Genomic DNA, 19,370 nt, shown 5'->3' with positions numbered 1-19,370 from the left:
ATTTAATCAGACATTAGAATGAGTTTGTTTATTGTCAGACAAGAGCTCCCAGAATGTTTTTTTTTTTTTTAGAAACAAACAAGCCAAAAACTATTTTGATTTTAATCAAAAATGTATTTTCCTCATAAAAAAAAATCACATACTCACTGTGTCTACTCTACAGAATTTGTCCATTTCATTACACCATGTGTCAATCCTAGTATATCTGTTCACTGCAAAAACTCGTGGCTAGTGTGTGTAATACAGCACAGGAGGAGGTATTGCTCAGTTCCACTACTTTTATATAATAATAAAAAAAAATACAGAAAATGTTCTTGGCTACTTGCACTGTATTCCAGACTTAAAAGTCCCTGGAAAGTTCTAGAAAATTAAGTTAATTTTATTTGGTTGGTAGAATACCCTTAGAAGCCAGTTAGTTAAAATTCTTCTCTTATGCTGAGTCAGTACATATTCCCATTTGTCGGCAGCAGCAAAGTCCAGGCATCTAGTTCCTAAAACAAATACTTTTCTTGTTGCCTTTTTATTCAGCACAAATGCAGTCATGTGCTTTTTATTTCAGAAATTAAGTGATACACCGACATATTTATGACATATTTGTTGGTACACCTATTACAGTTGCTTTTACTTCCATTGCTGTGCTTTTTTCTTTGCCCATGTCCCAAAGACTGATCAGAGGAGGATAAAGCTCATTGAGTGAAAAGGATTGTTTCTTCAGGTAATTCTTTAGATAGCTGTGTCCAGTGTCATAGTGCATCTCTCGTGAGATGCAGCCATAGAGATACATCACAGAGGTGATTCCCAGAAGAGCACCAAGGCAGGCAAGGAATCCTATTATGTTGTTCTTTTCATAGCCTTTCACTGCCAAGTCCAGTCCTTTCGTGGTTACGTTGACACATTGTTTCTTATTCTGTGCATAGATAGTGGGAATATCTATACAAATTTTGTATTCGGTTGATGGATTTAGGTGTGTAAGATTATATACCTTTATATCAGATGGTATTCGAGCGCTCTGTGCAGCCTGAGAGTTTTCAGCTTTCAGAAAGGCTGTCCATCTAACACTGGACTTCAGAATTTTAGAACTTGCTTTCCATGAAACCAAAACAGAATTAGATTTTATATCTTTAACTTTAATATTCAAAGATCCATTGCTGTCCTGAGGGAGAGAGCCATCCACTTTAATCATGACTGACTTTAGGTCTGCCCCAACTAAATTCGTTGCTATACATGTGTATAAGCCACTTTCTTTTTCTGTTACGTCACTTATGTCTAATGTTCCTTCAGAATGAATGTAGTATTTATTAGAAACAGTATTAGGCAAAAGTTTGTGTCCCGATGGCGTTATCCAGTAGATTTCAGGTTCTGGTTCTGCGGTTGCTCTGCAGTGTAAGGAAATATGGCTGCCAGTTTTTAAATCCAGAGTAGATGGAAAACTTTCAGGAGCTATCAGGGGGAGACAGATTTCCATCATTTCCCGGAAGTGTACCTGCCTCACATTCTGGCCTTGGAATTCAGGAGGGTCTACACAAAACAGGGACTCTGGCTCCATGAAGCGAATGTTTGTTTTATTCATGTTAATCCAGCGGATGACACAGTCGCATCTGATGGGGTTGCTGTGTATGCTGACCTCTTTCAGGTTAGGCAAGGATTCTATCGTACTGCGGTACAGGGCACTCAGTGCGTTGCTGTTGAGCATGAGCGATTCCAGCTTGGGAAGTCTGTAGAATGCATTTGGATGAATGTATGACAATCTGGGGTTATTGGTAGCTTCTATTTTTCTTAAATCTGGCAAATTATCAACAGCAAGACTATCTATAGAAACCAGTTCGGGCATGTTATTAATTCCTAACTCTTTTAGGTGCAGCATATTGCTAAAATCTCCTCGTCGTATTCTGTTAATGGGATTCTTATTTAGATCCAAAAATTTAAGATTTGTAGCCTTTCGAAGAGCAATGTGGGGCACTCTAACAAATCTGTTGTCGTAAAAGGAGATGCTTTCTAAATTTTCAAGGCCGACCAAAGCATTATCTGGTATTTCAGTGAGATTTATGCCTGCCAAAACTAGGCTGCGCAGATTGATAAGAGGCTTGAAGTTCATATCTTCAATTCTGATTATTGGGTTTTCTCCAATCATGAGAATTTCAAGATTAGGAGTAGCTTCAAACCACTTCCTGTTGATCATTTGCAGACCATTTGAATTGAGGTGAAGCCTGAGAAGATTATTGAGGCCTATGAAAGCTCCTGGTGCAATCACAGAAAGCAGGTTATGATTAACATAAAGCTCTTGTAAATTGTGGAGTCCAGAGAGACATTCTTCAGGGAGTTCAGTAAGTTTGTTTTCTTCAAGGTACACTGAAAGCAACTGCGGTATCTTTCTGAGATTAATAGTGGTCACTGAGGATAAATTGTTCTGAGATAAATCTAAACCAGTTAAATTCACTGGGAAGTCTACTGAACGTTCAATTTTTGCAATATTATTAGTCTGTAGAAGTAGAACCTGTGTGTCAGCAGGCAGTCTGGCTGGAAAATTAAAAAGGCCTAAATCATTACAGTCCACTGTTGGAGCCTCCATATACACAGACCTGGGGGTGAACCATGGTCTGATCTCACATATACATGACTCTGGGCAGTCTGCTTTTTTTTCTACAGCTTGTACTACTGCAGTGATAACTAGGCCAAGTAGAAAATTAATTTTGAGTTGCATGTCCTTCATCTTAGCTCAAACCTTCAGAAATGTAACAGAACTTTTAGTATTCCACAGTTATGGTGCTGGAATTTAGTATGACCTGGTCAATTGATAACGCACGCACTTGCATTTGTCAAATGATGACCGTGAAGGATTTTCTTCCTGAGGATAAGTGATAAATTTGCGACCAACTTGTCCAGTAGTAAGAGGCATTTTGTGGAGATGAAGGTCACTCTGTCCTTGACGACATAAAATTGATAAACTTTGTGAAGAAGTATGTATAGATGGTCATAGGAGATTAAGCAATTCATTTATTTAGTAGTATTAGCTTCAAATCCCATGATTGATTAGTGTTTGCAGGAATGACAGGATGACCTAAAATATAAGAAGAGGAAATAATTAGTATAGGAAACTATAAAGTTAAAAATTAATTTAGCCATCTTTTGCTCTCTGATGTTAATTATTGCAAGTAAGAAAAGAAAATGACTGTGGTGCCTAGAGTATTGTAGTGGCATCCAGATAGCATAAATGAAGTTAATATAGTAATATATCTTTAGACCTGTAGCTTGTCATACATCCAATGGAGCATTGCTCTACAGAAAGGTGAAGATCCACAAAGTACAAAGCAAAATATATCAGTGAGATTTTTCTACATATTTTATGCTCCTTTTAAAATATTTTCTTTTTTCTTTCAGTTGTCACTAGAAGCAGACTGAGTTCTGATGGCTTTGAAAACGTAAACACTGAGCAAAATCCTACAAAGCGTGAATATTTCACTCTTGAACATGAAGTTTATAAATGTAAAGAACATAATTTATGTATAATCAAAGGAAAACGGAATGGTTGGATTAATACACATTCCTAATTATGATATTCTTAGGCAAGCTTGTGAGATATTTATACAGAAACATACAAAATTGATAATCCACAGGTTTTATAATTTTCTAATTCCTTTTGTAGCTGCTGTTAGAAAGAAAACTTTTTTTTTCTTTAAAGCTATAGTTAGAAATAAATATGTACCTCATAATAAATAGCTTGTCAACTTGGCAATTTCAGGCTAATTACTAGCTTGCATAGTTTGGCTTGAATAACTTCAATTATTGTTTTTGCATAGAAACCTCTGTGTGTCTAAATCTCGGATACCTTTAATACTACTCAAAGGAACAGGACAAATAAGTCAGTTTTAGGCAATAATAATAGGAAAGTTTTTTTAGAGTGTTAGGAAGGAAAAAATCTGCACTAGCAATTTCTTATTTAGTCCATAGCTTTGCAAGAATCTGAAATTTGCTGTGAAGTTGCAGATTGTCTTCATGTCACAAATTATAAGTCTTAGCATCTTGAAGCATCAAATATGTCCTCTCTAGATCTTTGGTATGTAGTTGCTTTTTCTGGAGAGAAAAAAAAAAAAATCCTACTTTGACTGTACATTGTGTTCCAAGCCATATAATTCAAAAGCTCCTGTATTTTCATATATGAAGTAGTACACATTAACTGCTTCATTTACTTCAGAATATAAACTTCACGCTAACTTTAACTGGACTTTGTCTGAGAAGACTGGCATATGATACACACTTATGCCCTTTCTCCCCTTGCCTCTAGTGTTAAGATTCACACTGACATTGTGACAAACTGTAAGATAAGATCAATGCTTCATTGACCCTGATAAATTACTTTTAAGACGTTGCTGGTACTGTTAGAGAGGATTGCAAAAGTCAAGTGTCAAGGATTTGGATTTTAGGTTTCCCTTCCAGGCCCAGGAGGATTGGGCGTATTGACCACATAGGAATTCTGTATCAGCTCAGAGGAAAGGTGTTGGATAATGTTGAGTGACATGAGCACTGAGCCAATTTGAAGTACATTTGGCAAGTCTTTGAGGCTACTGTCTCTGTTATGTACATTTCAGAACATGTAATATTTTATTTTAACATGTAAGTGTATTAATAAAGTCCACAGACAGTGTGTGAGATAAACATACAGAAAACATTCTGCTGTTTTGCAGATTAATAATATGTTTTTATGCAAATGTCCCAGTTTATACTAAAATGCAAAGACACGGTGACTGAAACAGTAAAAATGTAATCTGTTCCTTTGTTCTGGGAAACGAGGTGAACTTGAGGCTTCAGAAAAACAAAAGTTTGCATTGGACAGTTAATGCCCATAACTTACTCTTAATTTTGCCACCAGGAGGCAAGATGATATGCCTGTATGGAGTACTGTCCCATTTACTGGAGATTTCAGTATAAATCATTCCATGCCAAATGCACAGACATAATTTACCACATAGGGAGAGGAGAGGATGGGGGGGTAATTTTTTGAGTTGTGTTCTTGATGCACATTCTAAAGCACATGTCCCTTTGACTTCTGGAATTTTATTTGGACTGTATATTAAAAATGTATCTGTAACTGTGGCAAATACAAAATTTAAGTTTCTAATAATTGAAAGGTCATTGGAAATCTTAGCCAAATAGTAAATTAATTGAGATTCAACAGGCTTCTACTGCAGCTATCGAATCTCAGCATTTTGATCCCACTATGAAAATCAGGGATTTCTGCTCAGTAGAGGTCCTGGGAAAGTATACTGGGGAAATAGAATTACATAGCTGACCCGGTTTTCTGCTCTTCCCTGGACATTTGCTGTTGGCCACTGTGAAAGATAGAATATGGACCAAGATGGACTTTACATGTGTGTCCCAAGTACTTGAGAGGGTGTAGCAGTTAAAGCACATAAACTACTACATTTTCGTGTACGTAGAGCCAACATCCTCCTGGATTTGAGTTTATACTCTTCCTGAGTTTATACTTCAGCTTCTATGGGATTCTCATGCCAAAATCAAGGCCAACAGTGGACATTTTCATGTTACATATATTAGAGTGGGCATTCTGCAAAAGGCAGCAAAAAAGAAGAGTTTAGATATCCAGGTTGAAATTCTTCTTTATGATTTAATCTGATGTCTTTTCTCTTTCTGGTGAACGCTCCAGCTAATAAGCCACCAGCTCAAGCTCATATGGTGTTCTAGCATAAATCTTTCTTATTTCTCCAGTTTAAGTGCTTCTGCCTTGTATAAAATATTCACTGGGGTTGAATGCCTTGAATAACAGATTGTAGAATAATTTTCACACTCTCTCCTAGCCTGCAGAATCATTGTTCCGAAATACATTGTCTCACTTCAGAAAGATTTTTAGTTTAAATAGTGTCATATCTATGTATTATTTTACATGAAAATGATTTGCTATTAACTATTGCTAACTAACTATTCAGTGTGTGGAATAAAAGAATGTTTCTGGGTAGTATGGTGGCTTAGGAGATCATAGAATCATAGAAGATAATATCTCAAGCTGGAAGGGACCCATAAGAATCATCGAGTTCAACTCCCTGCTCCTCGCAGGATGACCTAAAACTGGTATGACTGTAGTACACGTCATGTGACACAGCACACAAAAAAAGTGAAGTGGTGAAATGCACGGCAAAAAATGTATAGAATCATTTGAATGGCAAAACATTTTTGTTGTTCTTTTGGTTTATAATATTATTGTATGACTCTGATATACAATGTTGACAGAGAAGGTAAGAAAACATGGATTACTGATGTTAAGTTTTCTGGGCCCACTTGAAGAGACCAAAACCCAGAATCAAGCTATGCAGTATGACTTTGCTTATGCCAGCCGCTTGTATTGATTATGTGTGTGTGTCTGCGGGTATGTAATTAATTTCTAACCTTAAGATGTGTACAAACCATTTTGAACTGAGAAGCGAGTTGCAGTTTGCTGTAACAAAATAAACCTCATGTAAATTGATACCTTGCACTCAACTCTATAAACTGTAATTGAGGTTCAATTTCCTTGAAGAATGTAGCGTCACAGAAATAAATATCTGTATTGGAAAATAAGCATTTAGCATTGTGATACTTTGACCTTTGGGTCATTTCTTCATTAATGTACTGATAACAGTAAATATGTACTGATAACACTAAATAAAGATTAAATTGAAATATTCTTACTAACCATGCTTTTCAGAACTTTTATTAGTGGGTTCCAGTGTTTTAAAGCTAAGTGCTTTGTACCATTTGGAGTTTTATGTGAAAGTTTAGTATTTCGAATATCCAGTTTTAAAGGTAATAGTAAGAAGCACAAAGAGAGCTTGAAGGTTATTTGTCCTGTTCCTTTGAGTAGTATTAAAGGTATCCGAGATTTAGACACACAGAGGTTTCTATGCAAAAACAAGTCTTTTCCTTTAAAAATATATAATTAAAATAATGCAATTATATCAGCATTAGAACTGTTAAGCAAAAATACTGGTTTTATTATAGATCTTTTGTTAGTGGGTTCTGGTGACCTCTCAAGATTTTTGATGTGATACGAGCGATTCTTAAAACTTGTACTGACGATGGTGCGCAATAGAAAAGCCTGTGGACAGGAGGCTCAGCAGCAAATTATCACCAGTGAGCTGAGCTGTGGGATAGGTGTTTTCACACAAGCAACAGCAGGAGCTATGCATCATGGTTTTGGACTCTTTGATGTAATTCTTTACCCAGCTGCATTTATATACTTTTATGTGCACATCTATTTGCCTACCCAGATAAAATGCTATAGTTTGCTTCCTCATGTCTGCAATGAAAAAGTCTGAATAGGGTCTGCATCTAAAAAGTTAGTATTGCTTACTAGTAAAGATATTCGGTATTTTTATTATTGTTTTCCTGTACTAGAACTTCTCTTCTGAAATGGTTTAAATCTTTGTGGATAGATTCTTTAATTTCTTCTGGAAGTCCATCCCTATTGCAATCCATACTTACGGTCTTACTCAATATGGCGCGCCTCTGCTTTTAAAGTATTATCTCTTGCTTTTAGAAAAATACACCCTGATGTGTGTGACTTTTTGCAGGCTAATTATCTCTTGTGTAGACAATGATTGGTATGCCTTAATAGGGCTTGTTTCATTTACTGCTATTGACAGCTGGAGCCTTGGTTTACAAGAGGGTATCACCATTATTTGAGCTGGAAAAGGCATTCAGGGAATGAATAAACTGAGCAACGTTTCTCATCACTGGAGCAACAGACAGCTAAGAACCAAGTCAGAGTGGGCAGAAAGGAACAGAAAAACGTCAGGTTTTGGCAATCTTTCTTTTCCACTTCAGCAGTTAGAGAGACAGTGATAAAAACTAAAAATGCAGCAGCTACACTGCAATGTGCCCTGCTGGCAATAAGGCAAACAGTTCACTTCACAAGGACCAATTTAGAGGTGGCAGGCATTCTGAAAACACAGCTGTTCATACAAAGCTACCTTTCAAACACATCAACTCAAAGAGCCACTTCGCAATTCTTGTCATTATAACCACTTTGAGCAGTTCTATGAACAGAAATCTGGAAATGTCACTAACCAAAAAAAGGGCATGGGACGTGTCATACCTCACCTGATTGTAGTTACAGCACTTAGGGCTTTTTGGGGTTTTTTAAGGGTTTTTTATGGAAATATACAGATTTACATTTGAACATTTAGTATCTTTCTGACAATTTTATAAGGCAATTTTTCCTTGTTTGTTGTATGATCAAAATTTTTTAAAAAGTTGTTTCCTTGGGGAATTTTTTATTACAGCATGATTGGTAAAAAGATGCAACAACTTACGTATTTGACATAATTCAAAAAGTAAAGTCTGGGTTTTTTTCACCTATAAAAATGTAACTGGGATGTTTTTGTCGAAATCTGTACAGAAAGTTTGTGACTGATGCAGGAGCACAAGTGTAGGTTAAAGCACAAAAAGATAATATAATAGATTTTCATAACAGAATCAGTCTTGAAATAAAATATTTCTAGAAGTAAGCTCTACTAGCTGGTCTGATACAGTTGCTAGAAATTATATAGGCTTTGTAAAAATGGAAAGAATTTCTGCTAGCTTATGTAGTCTTGCTTTCATTCTACTCTGTGGAGCAAAGTGTTTTGTGCAGAATCCTGTTTCTCTTTACAAATAGAAATTAACAGTTCACTATAATATGCTCTTACTGTTTTATATTCTTACATATTGCTAACATACAATCGCAAATTAAAACATGAATGAGGATTTTTGGAAATCAGTGTGTTTCTGACAATCTCAGTTCTGAGGCGTTCAGATGTATCAGTTGTTTCAGATGACAGTTGGATTTTTAGAGCATTAGGTTGAAAACCTCCAAAGTGAGTATCTGAAATCTCTGGACATGTTTGAAAAATTTGACTAGGCCTTCCTGTTGGGATGTTAACTAATATTGGAAATCTACTTTACTTTTTTTCAAATGATTGCTTTTTAGAACTTCAGGCTGGCCCTGAATAGCAGTAAGTGGAAGATAAAAAGGAAATGGTAAAGCTCCTCGTATTTAACCCTAGAAGCAATTTGCAGTGTCTAAATAATTATTTCAATGTATGTGTGTATATTTATTTTGTGAACTTGTTACACCTCCTTTTAATTTTTTTCCTTACTTAGAATAAATTTGCCCAAGGGAAAGCCACAAACTTAAAATGTTTAATACAACTGTAAAACAGGACAGCTTCTCACACCTAAGAGCATTACGAGAATGAGAAGATTTTATACATCATTAAAGGTTCTTTATATCTATGGAAATCATGTGCTTTGAGGTAACTTTAATATAAAAATAAAGATAAATACAGAAAAACATTATGAACAGCTAGACCTACATGAGATTTACCCTTTCTCTTTCACTAATTGATCCTGGTCTACTACCCTTGTGCTCTTGTTTACTGTATGTTAATGCAATTTAACAAATATCAGAGGAATTAATGCCATGTGCAGTTCATTAAGAACTTACTATAGTTCTGTTTCTTGTATCAATCAAAAATTACATTACAGTGTTTTGAAAAACATTGCTATATAACAAATCGTAAAGCTTTGAAAATACAGTGTTTAAAATATATGTGATGAAAACAACAAAGTAAAATGGAAGCCAAAAGAATATTTACATATGGTATGTGATAATTTATTACATATGCTATTTTAGAATAACTTTTCAACTGACTTAAATGAACATTTGGTAAAACCTTATTTTAAAAATTGGAGGATAGAAAAGATATAGCATTTGTTTCCCAAATTATTTTAAACTGGATTGCCATGATTAACCATGGAATGGCAGATAACTATGGGACCACCTGCATGTGAAGTAAGGTGTTTATCGATCATAATCACAGTGCTTAAGAGAAATAGTATATAATTTTGTTACTATTATTAATTTGGTGGCGGCAACATCATTGTGCATTGGAGCCATAGTGGTGGATAAGGACCACACTGTCTCTTGTGCTAAATTGCTGCAAAACAAAATTGTAACCTTTACACCATAGAGCTTAAAATTTAAATACAAGAAGAGGGACAACTGATAATTCAGACAGGGCAAGGAAAAAAAGTCACTATGACAATCTCTGAAAATCCTTATGTTCATTCTTTTCCTCTAACCATGGTGTAGTAGTATCATGATCCTGGATTAGTTTTCCAAGCTTTGATTTTAGATTTTCTATTTGTAGACCTCTCTCTCATGTGCTTTTAACTTTTAGTCGCGTACTCCTTAGCCATTGAGTACAGCTGACCTTTTCACAAATGGCATAGCAAAAGAAGATGAAAAGTTTGTTTGATCATACTTGGTAAAGGAATTAATCATTTCAATAATTACAGTTACCTCATTTTTTTTAACTTCTCCTAATATGAAGTGCACAAAATAATTTTCAGGTGTTCTTTCTGAGAGAGTAGAGATGTTAGAAAATGTTATTTACATGACAAGAAGATGAATTTCAATGAAAGTTGCACCTTTTTTTTACCATTTGTTATCTAAGCTGTCATTTATGTTCTAATTTCCAATATGTCATTCCAAATCCACTTGCAGTATTTTTAATATGTGGCAGTTAGACTATATCTAATAATTTTATATATTTGGATTAATTTTAAAAGAAACTTTGAAAAAAATCTGAACTGATTCCTTACTATATTTCTTCTTCTTAAGTCAGATATTGAATGTATAATTCTGATGGTTTTATCTAAAAATTTGACTCATTGCTAAGTATTACTTGTTTTGATTTTTTTTTTTTTTTTAATAACAACTACATATATGTATTTCCTAGTTGGCAGAGAAAATTGCAAGGATTAAATGTTAAAAATAACTTTCAAAGTACTTAGATCTTTGGTATTCTTATTATAGTTCTTTGCCTTAGAAAGATTTCACTGTGTAAGTAAGTGACTTATTTATCATTGCCATTATCAAGCAATTATGTAAAAAAAAAAGTTGTAACTTGTGAAACTAATGTGTTTAATTTAGATTTATTTGTGCATGTTCAACTTCTTTGTGACAGTTGTCATGTTAGTAGTGGAGAAGCACATATTGGCAGTTACCTAGGCACATACTTGGCAGGAGAGCAGTCACGTTCTGGATGTGGGTGAATGTACCCAGTTACCAGCTGCTTCAAGCAGATGGCCAGAGCTAAAGATGATTGAGACCAGTTTTGGCTTAATTTTCTAGAAAGCTACCATACTGATTCTGGGGGTCGATAGTACATTTGACTAGTAAAGAAGTCTAGCCAAAATCCAGCACATTGGCAAAATCTATATTTTGTGATTTTTTTTTTTTGTGGGTCTTGAAATGTAAATATGAAACATGCCTAAAACATAGAAATAAGTGTGTTCAAGTAGTTGTAATAAAGACCAAGAAAGATAATGGCTGTACTTAGCACATAATGTTTTCTTTGGGAATTTATTAATTTCTCTTTTTTTCATTTAGTATGGGGAAAAGTTCACTTTAATAAAATTAGCATAGTAGTAAACAAGATCATTTTAGGAGTTACAATTTCTATTATATAGTTTTTCAATAACAAAGATTTAGGCTTCAAAGACCTAAATTCATTAATGGCAGAATCCTAATGTTTAGTTAATTCACCTTTTGGTATATTTATGATTTTTGGGGGGAAATGGTCATGTCAAGGTAAATGCCCTAATAATAATAATAATAATAATAATAATAATAATAATAGTAGTAGTAGTAGTAGTAGTAGTAGTAGTAGTAGTAGTAGTAGTAGTAGTAGTAGTAGTAATATAATTTCCAGTGTGCACAATATTGATTATGAACTATAATAATCTGAAGATAGAAAAGAGCTTCCATGAATGCACTTATATCAGGAACATCCTGCTACAATCCCAGCCAGTACTTGATTTATACATATAACATTCTACATGGAATGTGGTTTGAGATTCATGAAGGGGAAAAAAATATTGGTTGTCATTATAGGAAGCAACAATTCTTTACTAAAAAAAAAAGAAATAATTTATTTTTGAGGTGCCAGTAGCGGATGTGGTAATATTTTCTATGATGTCATGAATTTTCCTACCAAATTAGGCTGAATTACTTTAATTTTATAATTGTGAATATATTGGGTGATTACTTTCATTCTGAGTCACCTGGGGAATCAGGTTCGCAATGTATTGTTCAACAGAAATGGATAATTTAAAAAAAAATCTTACTTGAGGCAATGTAGAGAAATGGATTGATGAAAAAACAATTTCAGGATGCCAAAACTGGCAATGCGTAAAACAGAATATTATTGTAAAGATTAGGAAATAAAAGTTCTGTTTTCTGCTGTGTTTTATATCAGTTGTAGTCATTTATGCATACTCATAAATTACCAGCTCACTGTCATTTCTGATTGCAGAAAGTATTTTGATTTGTATTTAGTTTTAATTACAGTTTTTGCTCAGCTGAGCATCTCATTAATAACATAATATGTTAAGTGTTTTTATATGATTTGCAAAACTAATGTTATTTTCAGACCTGAAATTATTGCTTTTTGTGCTTTTATGACCCATTCATCAGCTCTAATCCACACTGTATGATTATCATGGTTCATTTCTTATTTCCCCAGAAGTGAATACATTAAAATGCTCATCTTATTTTGTTTTTATGATTTACTTTTTAAAATAAAACCAGAAGAAAGAAGATAAATACATGATAAATAAATAGCAACACTTACAGTTAAGTACAGTATCCCTTCTACTGTGTGTGGCACTACAGCTGGATAATCATATAGTTCCTGGAACAGTAACTGAATCCTCTTCCAAGTGTTTTTCTTTTCCTTTCAAAATTGCAAATTTATTTAAACTATTATACTACGTCAGCATACACAGACGCATAGCCACCTTCCCCAATACATTTTTTTCCCCAGTGTACAATTCTTCTAATGTTTCCTATTATTTTAAAAGAATTTTTTGTAATTTGTCTAAAGTGAAAAATTAACTCAATCCCTTTATGTTAGCTGATTTGGCTCATTAGCATGTCACTGAACAGGCTTATGTCGATTATGAAATGTACATGATATAGCCACAGCTTGATTTTGTATTTCTTTCTTAGCTCGCCAGCAGCTATCATCCTTTTCCATCACCTTTCTGCATTTTGGATGCCAAATCTGACAGCAGTGTTAAAATTAATGTTCTGATCTCCCAGAGAATTTTGACCAGTATTTACTGTTCACGTATTCAAGTCAATCAACCAGATTGTGATCACCGTACTCAAAGCTTGCACTAGGTTTTCCTTGACAAGCGTAATTTCTTTTGCATTTTGTTGTGATTCCTACTTATGATTCAAAGACTAGGCAGACATATCTGCTGTATGTGCCTATATAAAGACACATAGGAACTACCTCACATATTATGGTAAGAATGTTAGAGATGCACCCATGTATTTGTGCAATGAAATGCATCCTGCTATGGGAAAACGGCTCTTCAAACTGAAAAAAATATAAGTTTGAATTAAGATACTGAAAAGATGCTATTAGTGGTGATTATGGAATGATAGAATGAACAGTTTTGTTCATCACTGGTGTTGAAGTGGGATAGATGAACCATTTCAAATTGTCCTTCCAGTTCATCCTTCCAAATATGGATTAGGCATAATTTTGTAATAATGATAATGTTAAGTCAAAGCAACCTGGTTTTTTTGTTATAAGACATTTATTTTTAAGTTTGACTTCAGCCTTTCTGCTTTCAGACAATGGCATGGTTCTCTTTTCCAGCGGTAAAACAAGCTGAATAAGTAAAGAAAGATAGATATTTCAATAGTGTGACATTTCAATAGCGTGAAATGACAAATTATGCTTTCAGGGTCTAGTGGTAATTTCTGTCTCAAAGTTGGAAGACATCAGAGGAAATATAAAAATTAAGGAGAAAGACATGGTATGCTTGCTTACTCCTAGGAGAACTACTGGCACTAGAATGCCAAAACCCATTAGTTTCATTTATCAGCTACAGGTAAGAACTCTCATGAAACACTATATATGGTTCTGGTCACTCAGGTTCACTAAAATAAAGTGGAATTAGGGTGGAATTAGTTAGTATGAGGAAAATGATAATAAATCCTTGTGAAAGGAAACTAGGAAAAAGAATGCTGCTTCCTCTGTTAAATTATTTTAGATTTTTTGACAACAGAGGAGAAATAGCTGTTAGTTTTTTGTACAAACATTAAGTACAGTGATATATCATTTACACGTAGATGGGGAGTAGTTATATATATTAAAAAACCTGGCGTTGTTTGTATCCGTGTATGTGCACGATAATTCTAAGAAAATGTGTCAACTAAGAAGGGCCATATGAAGGTTTAAGTGCAAAGATGTTATTCCAGTTCTTAAAAATATTCTCAGAAATTGTCCCATCATACTGCTGCTGGTATTCATTGAATTAATAAACTGCTCTCCCCAGTAAACTAGGAGTACGTATGAAAACTAACTAGAAGTAAGGGAAAATATATACTAGCATTTATGGAAATAACTAGGAGTATGTATGGAAAAAACATAACAGGCAAACATAAAGGAAGAACACTTTGTGTCCTACCTAAATGCTCATGAAGCATTTGAAGAAATAAGATTTCTGGATACATACCATAAGTTCTAGAGTGCATCCCATAAAGTAATAGAAGAAAGTAGAAACAGAAGGGTAGAATAATGTCTTTTTTTTTTGAGGGATATGGATATTTCAGTAACCTTCTCGGAAATTGCTCTTGGGGTTTTAGAATTTTCCACTGTTCTCCACAAGAAACAAAAGCAGTTGGCATAAACAAAGCTGCCTGACTTTCTTTAAAGTCACCCATGTAATTTGCAATATTTAAAGCTATATGTGTTCCTGTAGTTCACAGAAGAAAAGTACACATATACCATGAAAGAGTTTAAAGCAGAGGACACATGTCAACTCTCTGACCTTTGGAAGGGTTGATTTACCTCTTAACTGGTCCTTCCTCAGGTGGTATGTTAAAACCAGGCAGACAGTGTCTCAAGAGCATTTGATCCACCATCTCAAAAAAGAGATTCAGGTGACAAGGTGATTCTCTAAAAATGTAAGTAGGTCCACATTCTTGCAGTAGTGTGTAATAGGTAGGGCAGGTACTTTTGGAGACCGCTAGCCAATTCACTTGATAAGAGTTAGCTGATGCAATACACGAACCAATACCAATAAGTGTGCATCGGGGATTAATTTGGTTAGCCACAATTTAAACAGGTAAACAAGGATAATTTAGCTTTCGTATGTGGCTTTTTTGGCCATTTCTTATAAATGTGAACTAAATATGTAGTTTAAGTTCTCTTGTAGTATAATTATCCTTCCTTCAGGCAATAGTGTCACCTTGTTCAATATTATAATGATGGAAGTTATAAACCACCTGTCTATCTCCTTGCAAATGACTCTGTGTCCTCCGTTAATGAGCATGGAAATGTCACCTTAAATTGCTTTAACATTCTTAATACAAAGAAAACGAAGCATGGAAAACATTTGAAGTTCAAAATCCATATCAGTTGTTAAGCTTGTGTTAGTATGCTTTAAACTGCCCTTATCATGGTATCCTATTGTATGTGGGAAATGCAAATTTTTAAATGAAATTAAGATTTAACATTTATCATTTGGAACAGGGAGTGCAGAATAGTGAGTATTCTAACTCCTGTACTTTCAAAGTATACCAAACCTATACCTGACCTGACCGATCCGGTTTGGTTTCCAGTACTGGTTGTGGAGAACAATCGTGCTGTATTCCTGAAATTCCAATTCTGAATCTCTCATGCCATGTGGTAACTTTTGGTTGATTAAGGGTTGAGATTATTCTGAAATTAAATGAATAAGCAAAGCAACACATAGGAATGAATAAGAAGTTGAAGAGTCCTGAAAACATTTCCCTGAAGGTGATAGAATGCTCTTTTCTGTCTCCTGTCATTCATGAGAGTTAAGGTGAGCCACATCCAGGGAAGACGAAAGTAGCATTTGAAAGTTATAGAAGTAATGAGTAGAAACTTAGAGCAGTTATGAGGTGAAATATCTTTGTTTGGCAGTCCTTCAGGAGCAGGCTTTTAGGATTGATCAAGACTTGCATTACAAGCAGTAAGGAAAATACCTTAAAGGCCATAAAAATGTTTGGCTTGAAAATTGGGTTTTAGTTTAATTTTATTTCCCATGTTGCTGCTAAACATTAGAATGGAATGGTGATTCATAAGTTACAAATAAACTTGCTGCTTAGTTGCTTTTTTTCTACAAATAATTATTCTTCAAGGGTCAACTTTTAAAACAATTTAAACATTTTCATTTAAATTAAAAGCCTATCTTGGAAAAAAATACTGAAGAATTATTGAGATGAATTCTCTCTCCAGTCAGGATGTCTACATCCCTTTTAATGTCGTGGTTTATATAGGCACAGAAAACTGGTTTTCACTAGTCTAATGTTTTAATGAAAGATGGAGAATCTACTGCAGGTGGAGACGTAGATATTTAGTTACAATTAGAGCAATTGAAATGGAGGACTGCAGTTACATATTGATGAAGATAAAGCAAAGCTTGGTATTGCTTTGAAAATTGTCATGTAGTGATCTGCAGCAGTCCAAAAAAGTTTCACAACATGTTGAGCAGATTGTGTTATTAGTAGCTTGGTCTATTACCAAACCCTTTTTTGTGAAGGGAATTCCTGCTTTGAAATAGGTTGTTGTTTTGTTGAGATTTAACAGATCTTTTGAATGCAACTCCAGCAAGATTGTGCTTCCTTGTCCTTATCGTGGCTATCTAGGATGATGCTCTGATAAATAAGATGCTATCAAGGATTTTTTGGGTATAGGCAATGCTCACATAATGTTTGCAGTTCAAAATGGTAACTATTAACTATGCTAACTATAAGTGCTCATAGTTGTTTTTTCTTAGGCTGAATAATAGGCTTTTTCTTAGGCTTAATACTGTGTACCTGCCAAACTGATATCCTAGGAAATGAGTTTCATTTGTTCCTCTTTCTGGTCTTCCAAGCTATTTTCAGATTTTAATTCTTTTAGGAACTGCTGCAGGACCTCCGCTTTGTGACTGTATCAGAGAAGTAAGAATTTCATTCTGGTAAAGCAGAAAGGCTCCTATTGATGCCCCCAAATACTTCTTCCCTGTACGTGGACTCAATTTCTAGAACTGTTAAAGAGGGAGAAGCAACATTTCTCACCTGTGAACTTGTCACAGAACGTAAAGGAACCTTACAACCCACTAACTATTTTTGGTGAATGGGAAGGTTTGTTTTGTTTTGCTTTATGGTATAGATAAAATAGTAGATTTATAAAAATGTGATCCTTGAAATCTAATGGAAAGATAAATCTGCACATTCCAGTGAAAAAAATCTTTCTGCTTCATTTGCTAATTGTGAAATAGCATATTTTTCAAGCTGTTATTAAGGTTTGAAATCATTAGCCTTCATTAGTTTAGTAATTAGTTTAGGCAGATTGTTTTGGAACAGGCTCATTCCAATCTTACTGCTACTGAGTGTATCATATTTTTGTCACAAAAGTCATTCTTGAAGAATCTTTCACCACGGTTTTAATTGCTTTCTCTTTTAAAAGTAACAATAGCTAAGAAGCATGAAACAGAATTTGTTTCACTGGAAAAAACTCTTAATTCCAGAGCCTACACACGCTAGTTAGATATTTTAATGTTTAGAAGTGTTGGACTTCCATTCTGCGTGCTACAGAAAGAATGTTGCAGGGTTAGATGGATTTTACAAATCGGTTCCAGACAGCTGCAGGTAATAATTTGGCTCTATCAGGCAACGTGCTTTTAAAGCAACAGTTGTTGTTTTACAGTCCTTATTAGATAACCTTTTTTACGTTCAAAATGATTATCATCAGGTTTCAGTGACTTCTGTCTGATGTGACAATAGTTATGGGGGCACTGACTCTTGCTGCAATACCACATCTATTTCTTCATAAAATAGATGTTGTCAGTAGAGTTGAAAATAAAGTTGCAGAGACTGGCCATATGAAAGGAGGATACAGATAGAGTATTCAGCAGTTTGGACATGTGTTAGAATCCAGCTGAGGCTAACTGTGGTCTCATTTAATTTTGTGACTGGAAAATATTCAGAATATTTATTGATTGGAAATCAACTTAAGGTAGTTCCATCCATATCTCCCAGCCTTGTATGTCCTGATTTGGGGGATGCTGATATATAGCATCCATAGTCTTCTTGCCAGTCATCTTCAGAGTTCAAAATAAATGTATTTGGTAAGAAAAGTTATCAAACTCCTCAGCGTGACTATGATTTTTCTTTTTTTTTCTTTTTTTTTTTTTAAATTTAGTTATTTCAGTTGCAGCTTAGCTTTGTAAAATAGCTGTGGAATTATAAGGAATTTGTTAATTTCCTCCTTGATGGCTAGAATTCTGAGCACAATTTAAAATGATGACATTATAATAAATTAAAATGTTAATTTATTCTGAGAGCTATAGGTACAAACAGTTATAACAGTTTTTGTCTGGCTAGAGGCAGATGGGAGAGAGTAAAATCAGGGAAAAGAGAAAGGAATTTTTTTTTTTTCCTATTTTGTCATTCTCTTGCTCACCATCTTTGGAAGTTGAGTTGGAGGTAAAACTGAATTGATGTTATCTTAATTCTACTTCTGCTCTACTCAGTGAATTCCAGCACTTCTCAGAAAAAAAAAAAAAGAAATTTAATTGCTTTGTCCTTTGAGGACTTTTTTTTTTTCTCAGGCTAAGGCTGTCTAATGGCTGTTTGGGGACCCATGTGGTAAGAATTAGTCCTTTCTAGGCCCAAAAGAGACAAGTGAAACCAGCAATTACCATGCCGTCAGCCTGCTACAAGAACTCAGCTTTTATCACGCATAATCTGAAAGGTCTCAAGGTCTAGCCTAAGCTCCATGACTCTTTGGGTTATCAGTGTTTCCTAATTTCTGCAGTGTTCTGTCACATGTATCAGATTTCACTTACCAGTTCCAGATTACAGAATTTAACTGCATGTTCTTTTTAGTACTCTTTTTTTGGCATTTAAGCAATTTGAATAAATACAATAATTCGTATTTGTTGTTTGATATACTGAGCTTTCTGTTTACTTTGTGTAATACTTTCTGTTGGAGCTACTTTCTAAGTGAATGACTCACTTTTCATAAACTATTGCTTATGGACTTTGTTGAATCCAAACCAGAATTTGCTTTGCAGCTGAACAATTTAAAGTAATAGACCCCAAATTCATATTGCACAGCTTTTTGTGTGAACACAGTTTTATTCATACAAACAAATCTGAAAAGCAAAAAAAGGATGCAATTATTGTCCTGAAATAGCATTCAGAATGTCTCAGTAACCCTTACAAATATTTTTTGCCTTTTTTCCCAGCTTTATCTTCCTATGTTATAGACATAAGTTATAAAATTACTAGAAATACTTCTAGA

General features: G+C 34.5%; 1 protein-coding gene across 1 annotated transcript; it reads right to left on the bottom strand.

Moving 5' to 3' along the window:
* Positions 1 to 93: 93 nt before the first annotated feature.
* Positions 94 to 2,710, bottom strand: LRRN3 (leucine rich repeat neuronal 3). The gene has a single exon (XM_010281821.1). It carries the CDS (start codon positions 2,708 to 2,710, stop codon positions 584 to 586), a length of 2,127 nt encoding a protein of 708 aa, XP_010280123.1. The 3' UTR covers positions 94 to 583.
* Positions 2,711 to 19,370: the final 16,660 nt, after the last annotated feature.

Source organism: Phaethon lepturus, unplaced genomic scaffold, assembly GCF_000687285.1.
Source record: "Phaethon lepturus isolate BGI_N335 unplaced genomic scaffold, ASM68728v1 scaffold4932, whole genome shotgun sequence".
In the NCBI taxonomy this organism is placed as follows: Eukaryota; Metazoa; Chordata; class Aves; order Phaethontiformes; family Phaethontidae; genus Phaethon; species Phaethon lepturus.
This window is presented reverse-complemented; position numbering and strand designations above follow the sequence as displayed.

Bases quoted from the DNA above. Each gene is read 5' to 3' on its own strand.
- LRRN3 (XM_010281821.1), bottom strand. From the start codon at position 2,710: ATGAAGGACATGCAACTCAAAATTAATTTTCTACTTGGCCTAGTTATC.